A 25,578-nucleotide genomic window follows, 5' to 3' on the forward strand; every position below is an offset into this window, starting at 1 on the left:
TTAAGGCAGAGTTGAGATCCGAGTAATCGAATGACTTTATGGGAGGGGTGACGTTGAAGGCCTGGCAAAAGGTACTATGGTTTAAAAAGGTCCATGATTCAGGTATGGAAGTAAAGGTGACAGAAAATTCTTTCTGGGTAGTGGAAAGTTTGAAAAAAGTGCTAGTGATTGTGAAATGATCGGTCCAGGGAGGAGGAATAGGCATAGTTGCAAGTAGAGACATGCAGGAGCTCAAAGAAACAGATCAAATCGGTGCGTCACAGAACCCATGGAGCCTGAAACAAGGTGGGTTAAGCCCTAAAGTGGCAAGCAGTTCAGTGAAAGTGACCGCATCAGGATGAAAAATATCAAGATGTATGTAGGAGTAAATTTGGTGAAGTTGGCCACTTGAAGAGGATAAAGGACATCCAACTTTACCAGGGCATGGTCAAAAGCAGGAGCAGAGTCCTGTTGTACTTGTTCCACAATGAGCGACTCAGATTGGCTAAGATGTGTTTAACGAGGACTCAATTGGCCAAAGGCGAACGCATTGCTCTGCCCACGGCCTATTGTTGTCTGTTACGCGCACCAAAGCCCATATGTTTTCAAGCATCGTGCCCAGACACGGGCGCGATAATTGAAAACATATGTCTTTCAGTGGTGCGCGCACCACTCTCGGGCGTTTTATTTATTTATTTACATTTTTCTGCCGTGCTGAAGCACATATGCTCAGCTTGTTTTTTATTTGGGCGGAATAAAGTTATATTGTTTGTGTGTCGGACTAGTGAGCAGGGAACCCTAAGCCAGAAGAACATAGTACGAACTGCACAGCTATTATTATAAGCGTCCCCACCATACTCTCTCCTGCATATCCTACACTACACCCTGCAGGTACAAATGAGGGGACTAGTCCAACCTGCTGAACTCTGCACCCCGTGCACTCGGTAGACTCGCATCTACTCAGCTTTACAAGTTTGTATTGTGAGAGATTTGTACACATTTAAGCCGGATCACCTGCAGTCCTGTCTTTAGAGGATGTGGGGTAAGAGCTTCTGACTTTGGAACTGGAGAGTTAGGTTCGAGTCTCGCCGTCGGCTCAACATCTTGTGATTTTGGGCAAATCACTTAATCTTCCTGTGCCTAACAAAATGAGTGTGTCCTTGTGAATGTAACTGGTGCTCGCGTAAAGCGTTCCAGTACGTTCGGGTTGAGTTCGCGCTATATAAAACAGCAAAGAAAACAAGCATTTGCAATGCCATAGGTCTCGCATTATTAGAGTTTGAGCTATTGGTGTTGCATTATTTAGCAATGCCAATAGCTCAAACTTTAATAATGCGAGACCTATTGCATTGCAAATGCTTGTTGAAACTTTGAGACTGAAGCCTCAGCCCTTAGGGTGTGACAATATTTTACAACACTGATTTTGCGCTCCAGCTAAATTGTTTTCTCTAGGACTAAATTATGAATCCCTTCCGTTTGCAGGTATGTTAGGTTCTTGGATTGATTTTGCCAGTTTATGAGAAGAAAGGGATAGACACTGTTTCTGTAAGTGCTCTTTTTAGTGCATTCAAACGTAGTAGTAGTTCAGTGTAGAGTGCTCAGATTTGTTGTCTGTCTCGTGGTGAGAAACAGTTGTCTGATGTTCAGTATCGTCATTTTGGCGCTATATCTGGAGTTGAAGCCTGTCGTGAACACTCAGGAACACATTCTTTATACATGGGTAAATAGTTATACAGTTAGCACCCACTCCATGGACTTACCTACATCGAGCAGGCCCAAAATCTGTCTATCAAAAGACAGGATTACTTTCTTTGTGTTCCTCTATTTTTTTAGAGGTGTGATGTTGGCACGTTTCAGTTTTATTTATTTTTTTAAGTTCTTTTTATTTAACAGTTTCATCAAATCACATTGCCAGACATTGACCACTCACAAGTGAACATCTGTATTATCTGGTATTCAATGTGCGTTATTTTTTACAGCATATTTCTTACCGCATTGCCTGGGTAGTCTCGGGTTGCACATTTCAGTTATTGAGGTGTTATTCCTGTGGGAAATAAGGTATTGCTGGTGGTCTTCATTATGTATGTATAAGGTATTTCTAAACAAAAAACCTAGCAAAACGCGAAGAGTGCTTTACATAGTCAACGGCAAGCTTAAAGTCAGCAAGTGATAGGAGATGAAGCTGAGTTGTGAGCAGGTAATTTATTGTGATGTAGGGCTCTTTAGAGAGGTGAGTTTTCAATCTTTACTAAATTGGAACAGATTTGGGAGTGGTCCTGATGTTTACAGGGATTTAGTTCCATATCCTGGGTACCTTTATAGAAAAGTCCTTGTGTCTGTGCTTTTTTTCTTTTTTTTTTTTTACACATTTTAATCTGCAGTTTGATGCTGTCCTGGCTGTGGGTTGTTGCGAGAATGCCAGAGATGGTGAGCTTGTCTGCATGATAAGTGGGGTGGTAGCTTTGTAAATTATACATCTGATTTTGAAGATGGTGCAAACTGGCAAGGAAAGCCAGTGTAGTTCCTCAGGGTGGGGGGGGGGGAGTGATGTGATCATATTTCTTCAGGCCTTATATTAGGTATAATGCAGAGAGTAGGTTGCTCCTAAAGAGTGTTAGTGTGGAGTCTGAGAGGCCTTGGAGTATGGCTTTACCACCATCCACATGAGAGTACAAAGGGCTTGAACAGCAGTTCTGAAGTTACTTTCTGGAAGAAACAGTTTCTCTTTCTTTAGAAGAGTGGGTACCAGGCAGTTTTGGTTTTTGGCACTGTTGTTCATGGAGGAAGAGGTTGATGTCGAGATAAGTTGAAGTGATTTGCCATTTGGTGAAAGTTCGAGTTTAACACCATCAAGATTCATGTCATTAAGCTAGGTTTGTACTGTATTTTGTTTTTCTGGACAAATATTAGGTTGGGCAGTGTTTGAGGTGTTGGATGGCTGAAACAGACAAGACTTTCATGTAGAGTTGTGTTTGGAGTTAGACTTTGAATCCCTATTTAATGACTTAAGCACCAGACTAGAAGAAAAGTGAAGACATTCAAAGCTTGAGTACACAGTGTGGTGGGGTGATTGTTGGGCCGGGTGTAAAGCATAAGGACTAGGATTAGCAGTTCTGACTAATAATTTTCAGTAGCAGTGAGCATTTGACAACCTTATTCTTTACCCAAGGTAAAATATAAAGCCTCTTAAAAGGAAAGGCCAACCAATTATGACGCAAACATGAATCTTAGCTTTGTTGGAGGGCAAGCAGGCTAGCTACGTCTGCGCACACGATCATAAAATCTAGATCTTTAGTCTGTCTGACTAGGTAGCTGAACAAAGCTTACCAGTCCGAGAAGGGTGACAGTGGAAAGCTTAATCAAATGAAAATATCTCTACAGCATTTCCAAAATAAACGTATGTCGTTATGTAGATTAATTCAGCTGAACACACCGGTTTCAGAGCAGAGCTCTTTTGGAAGAGCAGCAAAACGAGCTCCATCTGGGTGAGCATACAGAGATCATGTGGGGGGCACTGCAAAATATTTTGTATTTTGAAGGGACAAGACCTTAAAAGGTTGTCCGCCTCGCAAATGTGGAACTGGCCTCGTGTAATAGACTGCCAGAGTTAGAAATCGCATAAAATAGCAATCTGTGTGTTTAATTTCAAATACATTTCTGGCATAATATAGGCCTCATCAAATAGTTTCTCTGTTCTATAATTTTTGCTTTGTGCTTTCAACTGCTTTTCATTATTGAACACTCATTGAACTGATGCTTGTGCTGGTTTAGAATTGCAGTGTCAAACCAGTGCTTGCAATGTGTCCAGATTGTGCTTGGACACATTGTTAGCACTAGAAGAGGGAAATGTTTTCTGCTCGAAAATCCTTTGACAGAGGATTGTCTTAAATGTTCTTTTTTTAAATGCCTGTATGATCTAGCATTAGTGTATCTTGTTGCTTAGTTGAAGCAACTCAGGTGCTTTATTCTGTCAAATGTATTCTGGTGGTTCCATCATCCAAGTGTCCAAAAAGATTCTCTGCCTTTATCTAAAGAGTTTTGTCTCCCCTCCATCAATAATATAAATCCTCCCACCTAGATAAGTGCCTAACTTCTCACACCCCTTTGATTTTATTTCTCAGTTTTGCATTTAAAAGTAAAAAATTAAAGAAAAGAGCATTTTGTATAGGCAGCATTCGTAACTAAGGCCGTATTGTAGCATCATATACTGCTTTCAAGTTCTGTGTTCTTGTTTCTTTCAGGATGGACACAAAGACTGGATTTTCTCCATCGCCTGGATCAGCGACACAATGGTTGTTTCTGGTACATTTTTCTCTATTTTGAAAATATTCCAGTTTTGCTGGTTGCTTGCTTTGTGTACAATCCAGTCAGTACCGTTGATCACACTTGAACCTTTTTCTTCTGAGACAGGGTGTTAGCAAATTAATACATGTATCATGTAAAGCTTATATCACACACCAAAGTAATCTGTGTAAAGAGACTTTAACTGAACATGATCCTAATATGTTCTAATAATGGCTAAATGTTCAAATGAGGGACCCTGCTTGAGTTTATATAGTTTGAGACATATACGAGCCCATCAGAAGAGGGGGTGGCAGGAGGGTCATTATCACCCAGGAAGTGCTCTTTTCTGATAGATACATCTGCTGTGTGGATTCCTCACCTTGTGAATATCCCCCTTGCGTCAGCAACGTTTGGAAAATTCTTTGTAGCACGCCGGCGTAGACGACGTCATAGGAGCACGGCATCGCGCTCGACTCCTTCTGACGTTACTGACTCCTTATTAGGCCCACGTCGGCGTGATGACATCAGTTCCCTTTTTTCCGCGTCATCGACGCTAACGGTTTCTGGGATCTTCTGTGTTTCAGAAAGCAACTTGTTGCTATTTTGTGTTACTGTTTCTCTGTCGAATGTCTTTTCTTCGTCGAGGATGTCGTTGAGGAAGACTGGGTTCAAACAGTGCAGATAGTGTGTCCGGATGATGTCTATTACCGATCCACACGACGATTGTTTGTGGTCTCTTGGTTCAGACCATGATGTCAAGAGCTGCCGATCCTGCTTCAAGATGAACCCCAAGGCTCTACGAGAACGTGAGGCGAAACTTCTGCTGACAAAGGTGAAAGGAAAAGAAGTTGGTAGGTCTTCGAGGTCAACATCTAGACGCTCGAGGTCGAAGCAGAGGTCGAGATAGAAGTCGAGGTCGAGATCGGCTTCGAGGTCGAGGTCCAGAGTGAGGTCGAGGTCCAGGTCGAAGTCTGCTTCGGGTCATGCTTCGGGCTCCTCGAGGAAGAAGCATAAGAGGAGGAAGCATAGTTCAAGACATCACTCTGGCAAAGAGTCTTTGGACTCGAAGAAGAAGTCTTCATCACGAAAACATCACAAGGACTTCGTGTCACCTTCACCTGAGCGATCTCGTGAGGTTTCCCCGGATCCGGAGCAAGAACCGAATCTGGATTCGCGTCATTCTTCGGAGCATGAGGAAGACTAGGAGATTCCTCGGGCACCGACTCCGGTGGAAAACCCAGAGGGTCAAGAGGGTCAGGAAGAACCGATGCCGGATCAGCCGATGGGTTCGTACCCTCCCTTTCCTGGTCCTGGTCAGGACCCCTCGCATTTTCTTAATGCCATGTTTGGAGTTTATTCAAGGGCAATGTACCCCGCTGGTGCACCGGCTGGTCCTATGGGTCCGTTGTCTTTTAACTTGGGTGTCCCACAAGCTTACGCTCCGGCACCTTTTAGGCCGTTTATGCCGACGCCTTATACACCTTGGCTTGGTACAGCGCCGGCGAGGTCATCGACTCCGCGCACGGCTTCGCCGACTCCGGAGCGACCTCGAGAACTGGATCGTGGTACGGCACCTGTTCGAGATTCTCATCCTCCGGCTGTTCCGGCTCCTCGTTAGACGCCGGCTTCCGCTCCTTCGGAGTCGTTACCGGATCCGACGACTTCGGTTCGTCTGGAGTGGTCGAGGTGCAGGGCTCATCGCCTTATGAAGGAAAAAGAGTACGAAGCTCCTGAAGTAGAGGAAGGAGAACTTCTTCTGGATCAAGGGGACTGTTTTGAGGACGTGCATAGTGCTAGTGGCCTGGAACTCTCTCATGAGTGGGGTTTGCCATCAGCTTCTGATACACCATCTAAGGACGTGGCACCCTACCATGTTGTCATTAAGAAGGCTGCGGAGCTGCTCAATCTGTCTTTGCCTACCGTTGAGTTCAAGCCTAACATCCTCACGGAGGTTTTGCATTTGCCTTCCTCTATTATAGAGCCTACACTTCCATTCACTGAGGCTTTGACTGAGCCAATAATGGAGGTCTGGAAGAGACCTTTGATTGCTCCTGCGGTGTCCAAGTCGGTGGCAAGATGTTATAGGGTGGCACCTGGTGACCCTGACTTTCTTTCTTCGCATCCTTCTCCGGAAAGTCTGGTTGTGCAGGCCGCTTGTTTCAACAGGTCTGCAGGTTCTTTTCCAGAGGTGCCAGCAGATAAAGACTCTAAAAAATTGGACCAGTCTGCCAAAAAGATTTTCTCCTCGACTAGCATGGCACTTAAATCCACCAATGCTACTTGCCTGCTGGGGAGATATGTTCATGCTTTGATGGACTCTGTGAAACAATTGTCAACTAAGCTTCCGGAGGAGGACAGAAAAAACTTCAATGAAGTGGTCTCTGATACTCAGGCAGCGGCCCGCCAGGTAATTCAGAGTGGCATGGACACGGCGGACTCTGTGGCCAAGATAATGGGCTCTACTGTTGCCACGAGAAGGGCCGCATGGCTTAAGTCTTCTGAGTTATCAGCAGATGTACAGTCTACTTTAATGGATTTACCATTTGACGGAACTGGCCTCTTTGGAAAAGCGGACCTCTCTTTGGAGAGGTTCAAAGATAGCCGGGCGACTGCAAGGTCTTTGGGCCTGCAGGCTAGAGGCTCTACCACCAGGAAGTTTAGGGGATTTGGTAGATCCACTTTTCGTCCCTATAAACAAGGCCAGCAGCAGCAACAGCAGAACCCATTGTATGAGTCATACAGAGGTAGACAAAGGAGTCGTGCTCGTGGACGCCAAGCCTCTTCCTCCTCTACTTCCTCCTCTAACAATCATCCCCCACCCGCAGCAGCAAAGCAGCCCTAGATCCGCCATTCCGGATCATGTGGGTCCTGTAGGGGGTCGGCTTACTAATTTTCTACGGGATTGGGAATCGGTTACATCGGATCTTTGGGTTCTCAATCTCGTAGAAAATGGGTATGCTCTTCCTTTTCAGGAGTTCCCTCCCAATTACCCTCCTTGCCAAGGTTATTGTTCGGACGACCACCTGCTTCTTCTGCAGGAAGAAGTTCTGGCACTGTTCAGAAAAGGTGCGATAGAGGTGGTTCCAGAGCAGGAAAGGGGTCAGGGGAGCTACTCACAGTATTTTCTGATTCCCAAAAAGGATGGCAGGTTACGTCCGATCCTAGACCTCAGGGTTTTGAACCTCTATCTCAAGCAGGAGAAGTTCAAAATGCTCACACTTGCACAGGTTCTTCAAGCGCTGATGGAAGAAGACTGGATGATGTCGATTGACTTGCAGGATGCGTATTTTCATATTCCCATCCTGAAGTCGCACAGAAAGTACCTCCATTTTACGGTGGGATTGCAAGACTACCAGTTTGCGGTCCTTCCTTTTGGTCTTACTACTGCACCTCGAGTTTTCACCAAGGTGATGGCTGTGGTGGCTGCACATCTCAGAAGGTCGGGGATACCTGTATTCCCGTACCTGGACGATTGGCTGATCAAAGCGGAATCTCCAGAGACAGTGCTCCGTCATCTGCAGGAGACAACTCAGTTGTTACACAGGTTGGGTTTTTCAATAAATGTACCCAAATCTCACCTGGTGCCCTCCCAGCGCAACCTGTTCATAGGTGCTGTACTGGACAAAACTGTGTGTCGTGCATTTCTCCTCCTCAAAGGATTCGCGACATTCAGGAAATGATTCCCTTGTTCTGCAATGGAGCGGTCGTTCCAGTCCTGAAGGTTCTTCGCCTGCTCGGTCTGATGGCTTCTTGCATTCTCCTGGTCAACCATGCACACTAGCACATGAGGGCACTCCAGTGGTGCCTCCGCAGGCAGTGGTATCAGCACAACGGAGATCTCAGGGAGTCCGTCAGGATCTCCAGAGAAACTGCGGCGGATCTGTCTTGGTGGAGCGTAGAAGCCTTTTCATCTACCTCCTCCGGTGGCCACGGTGATAGCGGATGCGTCCACTCTAGAGTGGGGTGCTCATCTGGGGGATCTGGAGGTCAAGGGTCTTTGGTCTCCAGAGGAAAGGTTACTTCACATCAACCTTTTAGAATTGCGGGCGATACGTCTGGCGCTCAAGGCCTTCCTCCCTTCCCTTCGCGGTCAGTTAGTTTAAGTTCTGACGGACAATACGACCGCGATGTGGTATATCAACAAAGAGGGAGGAGTGAGGTCGCGGTGTCTCTGCAGAGAGGCTCTGCTTCTCTGGTGCTGGGTTCAGGACCATCAGATTTGTCTGATGGCAAATCCCCTGGCCTGGGGTCTGAACGTACGAGCAGACAGCCTCAGTCGGCAGTTCTCGGCCGATCACGAGTGCAGGCTCCATCCAGAGGTAGTTCGCTACATCTTTCGGATGTGGGGAACTCCTCAGGTGGATCTGTTCGCAACTCGCGAGAATGCTCACTGCCTGTCATTCTGCAGTCTCCAGTTTCCGATGCAAGGAGCCTTGGGGAACGCGTTTCAGTTGAGTTGGAGCTCACAACTCCTTTACGCGTTTCCTCCCATACCTTTATTTCCTCGGGTTCTGAGGAAGATTCGTCAAGACCGGGCCCAAGTTATATTGGCCGCCCCGGATTGGGCAAGAAGGGTGTGGTACACAGATCTTCTCCTCCTCTCCTCTCACCCGCCGCTCCATCTCCCTTTCAGGGCAGACCTCCTCTCTCAGATGGAAGGGCAGGTTCAACACCCCCACCTCTAGACATTACACCTTCATCCCTGGATTTGAACGGGGCAACTTGAATTCCTTTTCTCTCCCTCACGATGTGGTGGATGTCATTCTTTCTGCCAGGCGTGACTCCACTAAGTCCATCTATTCTTATAGGTGGTCTAAATTCGTCTCTTGGTGTGTGTGGGGAGAGGGCTGTTGACCCTTTGAAAGCTCATTTGTCTGACATTTTACAGTTTGCACTTTCTCTGGCGCAGCAAGGATTTGCTGTTGCCACAGTCAAGGGTTATCTTTCGGCTTTATCGGCATTTCTCTGTTTGCCGGATCAGCCCTCTCTTTTTAAGTCTCCTGTGGTTTTAAGATTTTTGAAGGGTCTCACTAATAAGTTCCCTCCTACTCCTTTTATTGTTCCTCATTGGGATTTGAATCTTGTGTTAACCTATTTGATGGGTTCTCCCTTCGAACCCTTACACAAGTGTCCCATGAGGCTTCTTTCTTTTAAAACGGTCTTCTTGGTTGAAATTACCTCGGCAAGGAGGGTAAGTGAGCTTCAGGCTCTTAGTTCCAAGCCCCCATTCTTGACGATTCATGCTGAAAGAATGGTTCTCAGGACCAGGGCTGCTTTTCTTCCTAAGGTGGTAACTCCCTTCCATCTAGGACAATCCATTACCCTTCCTACCTTTAATCCTCCCCCCTCACCCTTCCAAGGAGGAGGAGTGGCTTCATCGCTTGGACCCTAAGAGAGCAGTCAGTTTCTATCTAGATAGGACTAGAGACTATCGTGTGGATAATCATCTCTTCGTGGGTTTTGCTGGCTGCAAAAAGGGCAGAGCGGTGCACAAGCGCACACTTTCCAGATGGATAATCCTGTGCATCAAGATTTGCTACTCTCTGGCCGGTAAGGACCCTCCTGAGGGTGTCAGGGCTCATTCAACTAGAGCAAAGTCTGCAACATCCGCTTTGTCTAGAGGTGTTCCTGTTGAGGACATTTGCAGAGCCGCGACTTGGGCCTCCCTCCACACTTTCGCGAAGCACTACTGCTTAGATACTGAGGTGAGGAGGGATGGCCACTTCGCGCGTTCTGTCCTCCAGGATTTCCTGGTATAGCAGGGTGGACACCCTCCTCCGGGAGTGGGGACTGCTGTGTGACTCTATTCACAAGGTGAGGAATCCACACGGCAGATGTATCTATCAGAAGAACAAGTTACTTACCTTCGGTAACGCTTTTTCTGGTAGATGCAGTATCTGCCTGTGGATTCCTCACTGACCCACCCTCCTCCCCGTTTGTCCACTCTGCTATACCTGAGTTTGTGGATTTTTATGTATGTTTATATTTATATATGTTTATATATTGGGTTTTTAATACCTTTGCTACTCACTTTGTGTGCAGTTTTGAGTTTTATGTACTTTGTACACTATGTATATGTATATCTGCTGTCATTGGTCCGTCCGAGTGCCTCGAAGGCACGGAAAAAAGGGCGTAACTAATGTCATCGCGCCGACATGGGCCTAATAAGGAGTCAGTAACGTCAGACGGAGTCGAGCGCGATGCCGTGCTCCTATGATGTCGTCTACGCCGGCGTGCTACAAAAATTTTTCCAAACGTTGCTGACGCAAGGGGGATATTCACAAGGTGAGGAATCCACAGGCAGATACTGTATCTACCAGAAAAAGCGTTACCGAAGGTAAGTAACTTGTTCTTCAGGGCCCATCGCTTGTGCTGCAGTACCAATTTACAGCTTACTGTTTAAAATCCAGCATACCCTATTTATTATAACGAGGTAGTTATCATGACTAAAATCATGAGTTGACACCACATGCTGAATCGGCTGTGTTTTTTTTTCTATGCAGGGCACTTTGAATAAATAACAATAAATAAAAGGAGCTTTAGAACATTTGCTCTTCTTATGGGGGATCCCTGCTTGAGTTGAGTTTGCTGACACCAAGCTCAATGAAAACCTCTGATAAGCATGCCCACACACACTAGCTCTTGCTTTCGATCTTTCTCGCACCCACTTAACAACCCAGACCTAAAGCTACACTTTCAAATGACAAACGTGTACATCATTAAACCTTTAGGACATTTCTAAACCAGTTATTGTCTTGTTTATTGGCTCCCTGCTTATTGATGTTGTCATGTTTCTTCCAGCGTAAGAGCAGCTTGTCAATTGAATGCCGTCCTGATTAAGCCAGAGAAATATGTAACTCTATTAAACAGCTCCTGTATTGTATTGTATTGTATTGAGCGCATATATTGCCCTGAAGTCTACAAGCGCTAGCCTGACTCAGAAAACGGGAAAAGGGGGGACAGACTGAAGAGAAGAAGGTCTCAAAATAGCCAGGTTTTAAGAGATTTACTGAACTTTTTGTGGTCAATCTCAGTGCGGAGATAAAGAGGGAGGGTGTTCCACAAAGTGAGGTCATGTCAGGAGAAAGATCTTCCACCGTTCCTAGCGGTACGGATTTTCAGAGTAGTTTGATGATGTTTATTGGTGGATCGGAGGGCTGATACCTTTTAGTTTGTTAGCCAGCTAATAGGGGCTGTGTCCACTAAGGGTTTTGTGTACTAGACAGTTAATCTTGAATGTGATGCGTTTCCTGATTGGGAGTCCATGAAGGGCTTTCGATCTTGGTGCCCAGGAGGAACGTAGATTTAGTACTAATCTCTCCGCCATGTTTTGAAGGATCTGAAGTTTTGTTAGGTGCTCTTTGTTTATGGAGGCCAAAAGGGCATTGCCATAATCCAGCCTGCTGATGATTAATCCTTGCACCAGTGGCATGCGAGATGACAATGGGACCCATTTAAAGATCTTACGGAGGCTGCGCATTAGTCCATAACAGATGCGAGCCACATGATTGACATGGTCTGACATAGAAAGTTGATTGTCAATCAGCACTCATAGGACTGCCTCCTTAGGTGAAGGACATATTCCTAGATTTGGGGGCCACCATTCACTTGACCACAACATTTGTGCATTGCCGAAGGGAATGATATCGGTTTTACTGGCATTGAGTTGAAGATGATTGTTTAATATCCAGCAGTGTTTGTCAGACATACACTGCCTGAATCTGTGTTTATTGTCGGTTGGGTCTGGTCCGAGAGTGATTAACAGCTGAGTGTCGTCAGCATACGACACTGTGTCAAAACCATGGGATTTAATTACGTTGGCCAGAGGTGATACGTACAGATTGAAGAGTGTAGGGCTCAAAATGGAGTCCTGAGGAACACCCTTGTTTATGAGTTGGCTGCTGGAGGTAAATGTGCCCATTTGCACTTTGGAAGTACGATCTGTCGGGTAGCTCCTGAGCCAGTTCAGTGCGATGCCCCTGACACCCAACTCCTGCAGGCAATTCAAAAGAGTGCTGTGGGAGATGGTGTTGACGGCAGCCGACCGGTTGAGAAGGACCAGGATGGCAGATTGTCTGGCATCAAGGGAGAGTCTAATGATGTCTACTGTTTCCAATAAGGCCGTTTCGGTGCTATGAGCAGCCCGAAACCTGGATTGAGAGGGATCCAACAAATTATTACTCTCTAGGTGATAAGTGAGTTGTTGTTGACCGGTGATTCTAAAACCTTTCCGAAGGGAGATTGGCCGGTAATTATTGGGCTTCTTAGGGTCTAGGGTAGGCTTCTTTTGTATAGGGCTAACCATAGCCTCTTTCCATCTTGTTGGGACGGTAAGAGTGGAGTAATGAAAGATTGAGGAGTTTAGTTAGGCCGGGAAGAAGGGCTGGAACAATTTTGGACAGAACATGAGAAGAGACCGGATCAGTAGGGGAGCCCGATTTCACCCTCCTGAGGCATCTTCATGGGTGAATTCAGTGAATTCGTTAAGAGTAGAAGAAAACGGGAGGTGATTGCTGGCAGATCCCTGATATGGTGGTTCACTGGCTGTGTGGGGGAAGAGGCTATGGATGTTGTTGATTTTATCCACAAAGTAAGATGATAGTGTCCACCCAGTCTTGCGATGAAATCTGTGTTGGCTGACAAGAAGAGGGGTTGGTAAATTCTTTTAGTATTTTGTACAATTATTTGTGGGAGTTAAAAACGTGATTTTATTTCTGTCCCCTAAGTAGTTTTTTTTGGCCGTTGCAATGTGGTCAAGCTAGCGCCTGTGTGTGGATTTGTAGTGCTGTCTATTTACGGCATTTTTTGAGTGCCTCCACTTGCGCTCATCCTTACTAGCAGCTAATTCTATTAAACAGCTACTGCATTGAAAGCAAGGCTTTCACTGCAGGCTAATCTGCAGCATCCAGACCTGCAGATAAGGTGTATTTATTTTTCTGCTCAGTGCCATAAGTAATCTATTTTCAATGTTAATTTTCAGTCCTAGATTGTCTAAGGAATGTGTACAATTTAATGCATAATGTTTCGCACAGGTTTCTAGGCTCAAGCCTCCCAGACAGCACAGCTATCTGGTTGCGAAAAGATTACTTGAGGACGTTCTGAAAGCTTCCCTGGGAATGCATTCCACCCTTAGTTCCCATTGCTTACCTTTGGTTTAGTGGTTTGTAACTCACGTTTGCTTGATACCTATTCACTGGCTTTTTTCGGTTTATGCTGTTCAGCAAGTCTTTGTCCCTCTTGTGGAGCATAAACTTTTTACTGTTTTCTTCCACGAGTACTTGCTTTCTATAAACAGACCTTTAGATTTTGTTCTTGTCACATTTGCTGTGCATTCAGAGGTAGAAGTCAGATGTCTGGCTCTTCCTTCCAAGGGAGCTTGGTGTTTACTTTTCTTACTCTGGCTTCAATGTGAGGGGATTTGTGTAACAAACTTGCTGGATACTGGAGATGGGAAAGGAAAGTTCATTTTCTAGCACACAACAAAATTTAAATGTCTGTAAATAAACTGTGCACATACTTCAGAATAAATCAGAATTAGGAAAGCACCATTAAAGCAAATTGTTTTGTAAGTGTGAGGTATGGTGGAAACAAATATTTTAATATGTTCACAGCAAATCAGTATTCTAGGTGATGACATTTCCAAACATTGTTTGTGTGCTGTTTAGTTTTATCACAAACTATGTGTTAATCAATTGTAATTTCTATAGAAAATGTGCTGCCTGTAATAGCAGTGTGCTAGCACTCCATGCATATTCCCCTCTAGGCCGTTCGACTCGAGGCCCTCCGACTCGAGGCCCTCCGACTCGAGGCCCTCCGACTCGAGGCCCTCCGACTCGAGGCCCTCCGACTCGTGGCCCTCCGACTCGAGGCCCTCCGACTCGAGGCCCTCCGACTCGAGGCCCTCCGACTCGAGGCCCTCCGACTCGTGGCCCTCCGACTCTTGGCCCTCCGACTCGTGGCCCTCCGACTCGTGGCCCTCCGACTCGTGGCCCTCCGACTCGTGGCCCTCCGACTCGTGGCCCTCCGACTCGTGGCCCTCCGACTCGTGGCCCTCCGACTCGTGGCCCTTCGACTCGCGGCCCTTCGACTCGCGGCCCTTCGACTCGCGGCCCTTCGACTCGCGGCCCTTCGACTCGCGGCCCTTCGACTCGCGGCCCTTCGACTCGCGGCCCTTCGACTCGCGGCCCTTCGACTCGCGGCCCTTCGACTCGCGGCCCTTCGACTCGCGGCCCTTCGACTCGCGGCCCTTCGACTCCACACCACTTCACTCTACACCATGCCATTGCTACGCTACACCACTCTGCACCCCTCAGCGACACTCCTCTTAATGCCACTTTACTCACTCTACAACACTTTAATCCACGCCTGGCTCTGGCACTCGGCAGCCCGCCCGGCTCTGGCACTCTGCGGCCCGCCCGGCTCTGGCACTCTGCGGCCCGCCCCCCTTGCTCTGCTCTGCGCCACTCTCCTCTGTCTTGGCTGAAGGTTTGAAGACTCATTTGCAGTTTTCACTTAGCCTGGGTGGAAAGTTGCTAACATCGTGACCGGCAATTTACTGTACTCCAATCCCAGTAACCTTTTCCTTTGCCTTCTGCTGGCAGGATTAATCTTGCTTGTGCTTCTCCCATCTCTCTTCTGATTATTTGGTTGCACACTACTGTTGGTGCTTCACCAAAACCATGAAATAACTTTATTGGATTTTCAAATACGGTGCTCCCTCACTCCCCCATTTGTTTTCTGGCTGCTTTTTGGTATCTACTGAGCGAATTATTTCAGAAGGTGACGTGCTGAATGAACAGAATACTTTCGGGAGCTCTCTAGTGAAGACATGTGGCCTCAGTAAAACCTATGGTGTGCTTTAAGTTCAGTAAGGTTATTGATCTTTCAAATCAGATCTCTGCACAAACTTATTCCACTATTTCATTTGTTGTGTGGTACAGAAAGTTTTTATTAAGTGGTAAGAGTTACTTTTGTCACTTGGAACCTTCCTTAATGTATTGACAATTGAGTGTGGCAGATGCCCCCATTGTGAATTCTGATCGTAGGCTATGAAGACCAATGGCCTATGCTAAGAAGCCCTCTACCTAAGACAATTACATTGGTGTAAGCACTGGCTCTTCCATTGATCAGTTTAAATGTTACTCCCTGTAAGCGTTCTCTCCAGATATAGTTCATAGTGCAAAATAAAAATCCTGTTAAGAGTTTCTTCCCTCAGACCATAACCTTTGTGTGCAGGAGTCTGAGCATCCTGCTTTGTAACCAAAGCAGATCATTTTAAAATTGAAGCCTGTCTTCAAGTGTCGGCGAAGTGCTCTCAGAAAAGAAGCTAAGTAATACAACTTCATCGCTACAGATGTCTCATTTGTAACATAAAGAACAACTTTCAGGGGTGCAAAAATTGTTTCAGATTTATAAGATGTGATTCAATTAATTTAATAAAAATGGATCCACTGTATTAGCACATATTTAAACAATTTAGAAGATATTTTAGAAAGTCTAGGTGTCTGTACAGGTGGACTTGTGAATGTAAGTAATAACTTGTTTACTCCAGTATTGGAACTTTCATAGATTCCCATAGCTTGTATCATTCCCCGTCATCGGAATGGGAGCCTCGGGAAATAAAAAAATAACATGGAGGAGGTACAAAAGAGAAAGAAAGGCCTAGGCCTCATCTAATTTTGTAGCATATCCACCTCTTTTTTGCAAAAGAGACCAAAAGCATGTAACAACCAATCAGATTAGCCTCACCCCATGGAACCTTCCTGAGAGAGCCTCAGATTTTCTACTGCACGTTGTGCTTAGGGAGTCTCCACTGAACTCTGCTCAGATTTCTCAACAACATTTGGATTTCATCTTTTTTCTCTACAGTTCTCTTCAGGATGTCAGACAAGGAAAAGAAGGCTTTATTTAAAGCCTGTGCTGCTTGTTCTAAGAAAAGACTCTACATTGAGGATAATCATATAGACTGCATTTATTGCTTGTACCCTGATCACAAGGCCACTGATTGTAAGATCTGCAGGATTTTCTCTAACAAAACTCTGAGAGACATGGAAGGACGTTTGCTGACCTAGTTGCAGAAGCTGAAGTCACGAAAGGAAGAAATGTCCAGTGACAGTGATGATGCCTCCTTGGCAACATCTTCAAGGAGCTCAAAAAAGAGGCGTAGGTCTTCCCCTTCAACTTCGACTGAGCCTCCTACTAAGGCCTTACAAAAGACCTCTGATAGGTCTGACAGGCCCAGTCCCAAAAGAGGGAGGGACTAGTTACTGACGTACTTTCTACTCAGAAGGTGAGCCATAGCCCTTCTGTTTCCTCTCCACCATCTGAAAAGGCAAAGCTGTTCAAGAAACCAGCTTCTGTACCTCAGGAAGGAAGATCTGAGAAGAAAATGTGTCCATCGAGGACGACAATATCAGGTACGTTGACGACAGCATCTGAAATTCACCTGGCATCAATTCCAGCTCTGTCGACTGGCCCGTCGCCGAGAGCTTAGCCGACGACGACTTTTACGCCACTTCAGGTACCTGTTACAATGTTGTCGACGATGATTACCTTGACGTCGACGATGATGCCGACGATGGAGACTTCGACGATGTCGATGACAACATCTACAATGATACTGATGACTAGCTCGTCAACCGCACCGTCGACGTTCAGCCCATCGTCGCCGACGATCCACACTCCGTCGACGATTCCTTCGACGACCTCTTCGACGATACAAATTTCTATAAAAAGACTCCAAATCACACCGGAAATGACATCTCCTCGTAGAGTGACGCCATTACCTCCGGCATTGCTTTTGGAAGAAGAATATTCAGAGGAAGATGAGGGTCCTTTTGAGGGATGCTTACAGTCCATCCCAACTGTAGGAAGGTAGATCCCTGACTATGGTTGCCCCCAACTTTTTGCCTGGTGTTTTGCTGGTTTTCTGACTTAGTTGAAATGGGGCCCTGCTATTCAGGACCCCAGGCCCACTGCTCTCTCTGTTAAAATGGATTCCATGTACCTTAGGTACATATCTAATTGGATACTGAGTCACCTTATCAGTCCCTGTACAGTGTACCTTAGGTACCCAGGGCCTAGGTGTACCCAGGGCCTACCAGGGGCTGCAGCATGTATTATGCCACCCCTGGCTGGCCATCCAAATCTGACACAACTGGCTGCACGACAGCTGGGGCAAGGTGGTGTAATCACCCTTTGCTTTAGATATAGTATACCTATATCTAACCCTAAAATGGACACATGTATTCCTATCAGTCACTCCTATGGCAGGCCTTAACAATCCTGAAGGCAGAGTGCTTGGAATAATGTGAAATGGTGCTCTGGCATGAGCTGAGCCCGTTTGCAGCTTGCGGAACCAAGTCCTAATAGCTGTTCCATGATAACGCATACCATATACTCTTAAGTGCATTATAATCCTCGCGGTTATATGCCAACTCTGGTATCGCTTTATCAAAACATGTCGAGTAAGGTGTCATACGAATTGGAATACTAACCCCTCGCCAATTCTGGCGACGGGGTTAGCATTCCACCCTTCTAGAGGGACACGACATGTATGTAACCTGTAACCCCGGTTAACGTCAGACAAGATGGATGCTGCCACCGAGACACAAGTCTGCCCTCCTGCTGCTGGGAGTCCTCCCAGCACAGGAGGCAAGGAAAAAGGGTTTCCTGCCAGGGGCGGTGCCAGCACCGTCCCAGACAGGATTTTGTGTATTCTAGGTAGGCAGGGCTTTAGAGGAAGGTGACTGCAAGTGGCACCCCGGTGCTCACTGTGCATAGGCCGGCTTGAACCAGTTCCAGGGGCACACCAGCCCCTGAGCTGGGGAAGGCCCGGCATGGGACAGGGGTGTAACCACCCCCCTTCCTAGTCCCACCCATAGGGCAGGACGTAGTCGCGTGCCAGCCCCCTTTTGCAGGATAAAGGTAGGAGCAGGCCCCCTTCCAAATCAGATCATCTTTGAATCCTGAAACTACTTTCCACGAAAGGAACTCAAGACTTCTTCCTAAGATTTCTCCCTTGTGACTAAGGAGTAGTCACCCTGCAGCAGCAGGCACCAACCAAGCATCGCGGTCTGCTGTAAGTCTCCTCACCGGATCAAGACTGCCCAGCTCGACGAGAACCGGCTTCCCTGGCACCTCTGACCTCTACCTGCATCATCAGCCCAGCTGTGATTCGTGGGTGTGACGAGACCTCGAGGGACCGGCCATCTTCCAAGACTGCACGACGCTTGACCAGCCCGACTCCCGAGTGACCCTCGACCGAGTGCTTTGGGGTAAGAGAAGCCCCAACCCTGAGCAGCTCCAGCACCGAAGTTCAGCTCCCCTGCATCCACGAGATCTGCGTGGGGCCCTTCTGCTCTTTGCTGCTCACCGCGTTGTCCAGGTCGCCTGCCCGTTGGCTAGTGACCCTCTGACGACGAATTTCAACGACAAACACCGCTGGTCTGGTTGCTCCAGACTGGCCCTTGCTCCCCTCCAACAGAGGAGCACCCTGGACCCTCCTGGTCCACTCCAGACGCCATTTTAAGTCCACCGCGTGGGCTTGCATTTGCCAAGACTTGTTGCCCCAATCCTGGGTCCAGCGACGTCGACAGCAGATATCTTCGTGGGACAGGTCGCACCTCCATCCTGGTCGCCGACAACGCCTCCTGGTCCGAGAGACTGCAGAGCCCAGCAGCGCCCACTCACCTGGTTGAGGTGACTTTGCCCGGTGCCACTCTGGTGCCCACCTAAATCCCTGGCTAGTGATTCAGAACTTGGTCCCCTCTGCTTACAGGTCTTCTTCTTCCCGATCCAGGCTTGGATCCCCAAGAACTTCTTCACTGGTCGCCTGCCAGCAACTTCTTTCTTCAGGCTCCTGGTTCATCAACGAAGAAACCCGACGACATTTGAACCCTATGCAGCCGCAGCCCCTGGGCTAGGTAAACCGAATACTCCGGTGCTCCAGCGTAGACCAACTCTCTAAGTGTCTAGATCCACTTTCGTTTTTGACCTACCTAGTCGGGTTCGCCCGAAAACACTAACTTTGCTTTTACTAGCCTCCATAGACTTTTTCCCGCCTTACGTGTGAGAGTTCCCACTCTGCACACGACGTCCCTAGGCCTCCTGCTTGTAATCTAAAGGTTCAGTAGTCCAGTCCTAGCGATCCTAAAGCCTATGAGAATAGTTACTTACCTGCTAGTATTTCGCATTCCACTTGTATAGTATATGGTTTTTCGTGCCCCTCGGGCATTTGTGTAAATTGTGCGACTTTAAGTATTTCTTTAAGAGTTTTGTTGTGTGCTTAGCTCCCTGTCTCATAAAGAGCCAGGGTAGTCTTTATTTTTCATAACAACTTGTGTGGTGTCCTTTCACTTGGTGTTCAAGGGGTATATGTGATGGTAAAACAGCTGGCTTAACACGCCCTCTAGAGTTTAGCCTAAAGACTGCACGTGTCCATGCTACTAGGATAGCTGGTCTATCAGGTTGACTTACAACCAAACATCAATAAGGGTTGTTTGGACTGATACATAGTGTTCACTAGAATAGTGAGCACTGCATATCAGGCCAACTTCTCACACCAACTTCAAGTAAAATACTAGGATTTGGATTCTGAAGATTATTACTTGGAAAAACAGCAATACCTTCCACGAGATAGACCTCAAGAGCAGGCACGACAGGGTATGGTGTCCATGCCGTCTTCACTCATTAGTGACTTACATATCATGTTGTTAGATAATAAGAGATTTCCATCTCAAGCCTCTGATCAGCAATCAATGCAACCGCCGCCTCCACCACCTCCGATATATTCTTCTGCTACAGTAGCTCCTCAATTACCTCAACCTCCGGAGCCCGAACCAATAGAAGGTCGCCAGAATATCGTCACTGTGCATGATGATGATGATTCAACAGATGTTGATCAGAATGTGGAACAGGTCCCTAATCCAGATAGGGAATGGGACGAATGTCATTCCGGATCCTGCTTCACCATCACCGGATCCAATAGATTCTCCTCCAGCATGACATCGGAGTTTTCCATAATCTTATCGAGAAGGCTTCCAAGAGGTTTGGTCTTCCCATTCCAACTGAACAATCGGATTGCTTTCCTTATGATTTTAAGGAGCCTTACAGAAAATCCATCCCTCTATCCCGATTGTGGAACATGTATGGAGTGGGGGAATAAAGGTGAAGCAGTCTCCAGCTACCGTCAGCCCTGTTCTTCTACGACTCGAGAAAAAATATATGCCTCCATAGGATGGTCCTGCTTGCCTGGTTGGTCAACCGAAGCCGGACTCTGTTAACTCTCAGGCGGCTCAAAAGAAGTCAAAAAATCTATTGGCGCCCCTTACCACACCACCGGGTAAGGAGGGTAGGTGTCTAGATAATGTGGGAAAAAGGTTTTCCTCTATGTCCAGCCTCCTTGTTAGAGCCGCCAATGCACTAGCAATTTTGGGACGATATGAACACCAAATGTGGTGCGATTTGTCTCCATTTATAGATCAACTGCCAGAGGGTTCCAAGACTGACGCGAAGAAGATCCTGGAGGAGGGAGAGCGGTCTTCTTCAGAAATCATCGATTGCGAGATGGACATTCCCACCACTGCTTTTCGCTCCTTGGCAGGTTCAGCTGTTCTAAGACGACAAGGCTGGCTTCAGGCTACCTGGTTTCGCCTAGAAGTTCAAAATACGATCTTAGATTTGCCATTTGATGGGGGAATTCTTTTTTGAAAGCATGTGGATGACGCTCTGCAGGACATCAAAAAAGACATGGAAACGGCAAGGTCGCTGGGGACATTGCAATACCACAAAGTGCCTTTCCGTGGTGCAAGAGGGAAAGGTTTTTCTACATACAGAGGAGGATACCAACAGCTCTACTCCTCCTATTTACAGTCTTCACAGTCATACAAACCTCAGTACTCTCAACGCCAAGGCCAATTGGCGTCTTTCTCTCGGCAACCTTCAAGAGGACGACAAGGGCGTCAGGGGAGAGATTCCTGGCGTTTGCCAATAGCGGCTTCCCGGCTCTGTCTACGGTCCCTTCACCCCATATAACATCAGTGGGGGAAAGGATATCACAATGCCTCGACAGCTGGGAGATCATAACATCAGATTGGTGGGTCCTCAATATCATCCGGTTTGGCCACACGTTAGAGTTTCAACACCCCCCACCTGCCAGAGCCCCTCGCGCCACAGAGTCAAAACATCTACATCTTCTATGTCTCGAAGCTCATCAACTGCTCATCAAAGGAGCGATAGAGCCAGTACCTCTATCCCAACAAGGCAAAGGGTTCTATCCCTGGTTTTTCCTGGTTCACAAGACGGAAAAAAAAATGGCACCCAATCTTAGACTTGAGGGAGCTCAACAACTATCTCATAAAACTCTCGTTTCAGATGGTATCTCTTCAGGATATCTTGCGTCTCCTGAATCCAGGCGATTACATGGCAACTCTGGATCTCGAGGACGCATACTTCCATGTTCCTATCCACCCAGCCCACAGGAGATTTTTACGCTTCCCAGTAGCCAAGAGCCACTTTCAGTTCAAAGTCCTGCCTTTCGGACTCGGATCCGCTCTGCGGATATTCACAAAGGTATTGGCCCCAGTTGCAGCTTTTTTTCAGAAAACAGTTACTGCAGGTTTTTCCCTACCTGGACGATTGTTTGATAAAAGCTCCATCTTCTCAAGCGACTACAAGGGTGGTCGGAAAGTTGCATTCAGCTTTTCAATCGTCTGGGTCTGCAACTCAACAGAAACAAGTCAGTCCTTCTTCCATCCAGGTCGGCCAGGTATTTAGGGTCCATTCTGGTATCAAAAAAGGTCAGCGAAGCACACCCCAATTACAATTATATAAAGTCTTGGCAATCACAATAATGTGAGATCAAGATACACCAAAGTTTAACAAGTACACCAGATAGTCAATGACATAATGTGATCCCAAAGTTCATCAGGACAAGATGACCAAATCTCGATGTTTGGATGTATAATTTTCTTTATTCCTCGTTCATATTCAGACGTAAATTGCAGCCAACACGTGTTTCGTCTGTACAAAATTGGTACTCAGACTTTCTCAAGGCAAAGAAACGATCATCAGTAGCATCAGTCGGTCACGTATCGGCAAAATCATGAAGATACATGTATTTAGAACCAAATCTTATAGACTTGCATCTAGAGCTCCATACACAGGCCCACAAAAAGATGCAGGAAGGAGGTGTGGGCTCCACTAATCTATAGAGCCTCCTACAATATAGAATCTCCCCTCTAGGCTCCGCGTAAAGCTGCTCCTGAACGAACCTATATATAATCTAGGGCGTATTCGTGCACAATAAGTTTTGGTATGGTTTCCACATTAATACAGTAATATGACGCGACCCAAGTAATGAGAATAAGTGCATCCACGTGAAATTACGACCCACAATCCGTCGTAATTTTGACTCCAGTGTGCCCCTATTTTATGGTCATCTCACACCTATTTTTGTTTTGATGTGCGGTTACTCCCTAGTAGGGAACACTACTACCAATTTACCCTAGGGTCCATTCTGGATACAAATTGTTGCAAAGTTTTCCCTTCAGCGGAAAGACCGAGAATGCTGATATTTTTCGCCCGTCAACTGCAAAGAAGACTATCTCTATCTGTCCACCTTTACAAATGCCTCCTAGGATCGATTTCCTCCTGCATTCCCTTAATTCCGCATTGCAGACTTCGTATGCGCCCATTACAAGAACAACTGGACATGCAATTGCGCCAGGCGTAAGGCTCGTTCGATGACAAAATAATAGTTACTCCTCTTATGAAAGAGGCGGTCAGCTGGTGGACGATCAAAGACAATATCTCAAAAGGTCTCACTTTCACGGTTGCTCCAGCTCCTTTGATACTGACCACAGATGCCTCTCTAGAAGGCTGGGGCGCGGTTTTGCAGGACCTTCAAGTAAGCGATCACTGGAATCCCGAGCAATGCACTCTCCACATCAATCTTCTGGAGCTCAAGGCGATTTGTTTGGCTTTACAGGCTTTCCTTCCGAGGGTTCGGAACTCTACCGTCCTGGTCCGTATAGACAACACAACAGCCATGCTCTATGTGAACAAACAAGGTGGAACAAGATCTCAACTTCTTTCCAAGGAGGCCCAGGAAATCTGGGAATGGGCAATTCTTCACAAAATCATTCTTTCAGCAGAGCATCTTCCAGGTACCCTCAACATGACAGCAGATTCCCTGAGTCATCTGAAGTCAGTATGTCACAAGTGGGAACTGGATCAGGGCACTCTCCAGTATTTTCACTCTTTGGAGCACTCCGTCTGAAGACCTGGTCGCTACCCCAGACAACAGGAAACACCGGTTTTACTCAAGCAGGGATCACCATCGAGGATCGTTGGGGAATGCTCTTTCGATGGCCTGGTCAGGTGCATTTGTTTACGCCTTTCCGCCAATTCCCCTGATCCTAAGATTGCTCAGTAAACTCAAGATGGAACCCTGCACAATGATTCTAATAGCACCGGCGTGGCCCCACCAGTTCTGGTTCACCGAGCTTCGCCTACTCTCAATCAGGCGGTTCACTTGCGTCCCATTCCTTCTCTATTGACGATGTCCCAGGGCCAAGTGGTACATCCGGATCCGAGCTCACTTCAGTTGACAGCGTGGCTCCTGAGCACCGAGAGTTACAGAATCTAAATATCCCTCAAGAATGTAAAGAAGTTTTAGCTCATGCCCGTGCACCAAGTACAAATAAAACCTATTGCTCAAAATGGAAACGTTTTTGTTTGTGGTGCCACCGAGAAAACTTTCATCCGTTCTAGTCTGCTCCTCATCAAATATTTCCTTACATTTTGTCTCTGGCCAAGTCAGGTCTTGCACATTCTTATCAAGGTACACCTAGCGGCTATATCTAGGTTCAGACGGGGACAGCCTCTGGCCCTTCCCTCTGGTCGGCAAGAATTGTCAAAACAATTTCTGAAAGGACTCTTTAGAGTTTCCCCTAGAGTTTTACAGTTCAAAAACACTGATTCTAAGAACAAATCCGAAATGTATTCCAACGGTCCCTTCAGATTTCCGTTGGAATGAGCCTGTCATTCTAAAATCTTTTTTCCCCTCGACCTACCTTGGATGTCCAGAGATGTTTGAAATTTTATCTTCAGCGCACCAAGGATTTCAGGAAACCTACCCAACTCTTTGTTGCTTTTAGTGCTCCTCGAAAAGGTTTTCCTCTTTCAAAACAAGGGATTTCACGTTGGATTGCCAGCGCAATTCACTACTGTCACCAATCGGCGGGTAAGCCGCTAGGACGTGTCCGGGCTCACTCCACAAGATCAGTTTTATCGTCTGCTGCTCTTTTCGCTGGAGTTCCTATCAAGGACATTTGTAGGGCAGCTACATGCAGCAGTGCCCATACTTTCACAAAGCACTACTACTTGGACTCTTCCACACGGAGTGAGGCGGCAGTGGGGCAAGCAGTCCTGAGGAACCTCTTACAGTAAGCGGTGAGCTTTCCCTTCTAACCCTCCTTCCTGTTATTGCACATTTTGTATCTGTTAATGTTTACTGACTAATGTTTCAATTTCCGTTTGCTTCTTATGAAAATATGGATACAGTTATTTCAGTATTTATGTCTCAAAATGTGCTTTATTGCTGACTGCTAGCTACTCTGATACAAGCTATGAGAATCTATGAAAGTTCCAATACTGCAGTAAGAAAACAAGTTACTTACCTGTAACTTTGGTTCTTCAGTATTGGTAACTTTCATAGATTCACATGCACCCACCCTCCTCCTCTGGGAAAGCTCAGCCTTCAGTAGATGGGGTTACTGTTGCACAACGGCTGTGAAAATCTGAGGCGCTCTCAGGAAGGTTCTATGGGGTGAGGCTAATCTGATTGGTTGTTACATGTTTTTGGTCTCTTTTGCAAAAAGAGGTGGAAATGCTACAAAATGAGATGAGGCCTAGGCCTTTCTTTCTCTTTTGTGCCTACTGCTCTGTTATTTTTTTATTTACCGAGGCTCCCATTCCGACGACGGGTTAATGATACAAGCTATGGGAATCTATGAAAGTTACCAATACTGGAGAACCAAAGTTACAGGTAAGTAACTTGTTTTCTTATTTATGTAGCTCTTAGTGCCAGACTTGTGTTGTTTATATAAGTGACCCACATACCGGTTGCTAATATTCGCCATTTAACAGTACTCCATATTATTACTAGGGAAGGATAGATGGCTGAGCTGGCCCTACCAAAATTCAAATTCCGGACACTGTCCGTACTAAACGCTTCACTCAGTATGCCACCTTGCTTGTTAATACAGAACTCACCAAGTCTCACAATCGGAATTAGACAGTAGATTTGGCATT

General features: G+C 46.5%; 1 protein-coding gene across 1 annotated transcript in view; it reads left to right on the forward strand.

The window, feature by feature from the left end:
* The window catches only part of DCAF12 (DDB1 and CUL4 associated factor 12), a 306,661-nt gene that overhangs the window by 130,518 nt on the left and 150,565 nt on the right, over positions 1-25,578 (forward strand). Inside the window, exon 4 of the mRNA XM_078674716.1 lies at positions 4,221-4,281. Within this exon, the coding sequence (XP_078530842.1) occupies positions 4,221-4,281 (61 nt within the window). The remainder of the gene's footprint in view (positions 1-4,220; positions 4,282-25,578) is intronic.

Source organism: Lissotriton helveticus, chromosome 2_1 (genome assembly GCF_964261635.1).
Source record: "Lissotriton helveticus chromosome 2_1, aLisHel1.1, whole genome shotgun sequence".
NCBI classification, from domain to species: domain Eukaryota; kingdom Metazoa; phylum Chordata; class Amphibia; order Caudata; family Salamandridae; genus Lissotriton; species Lissotriton helveticus.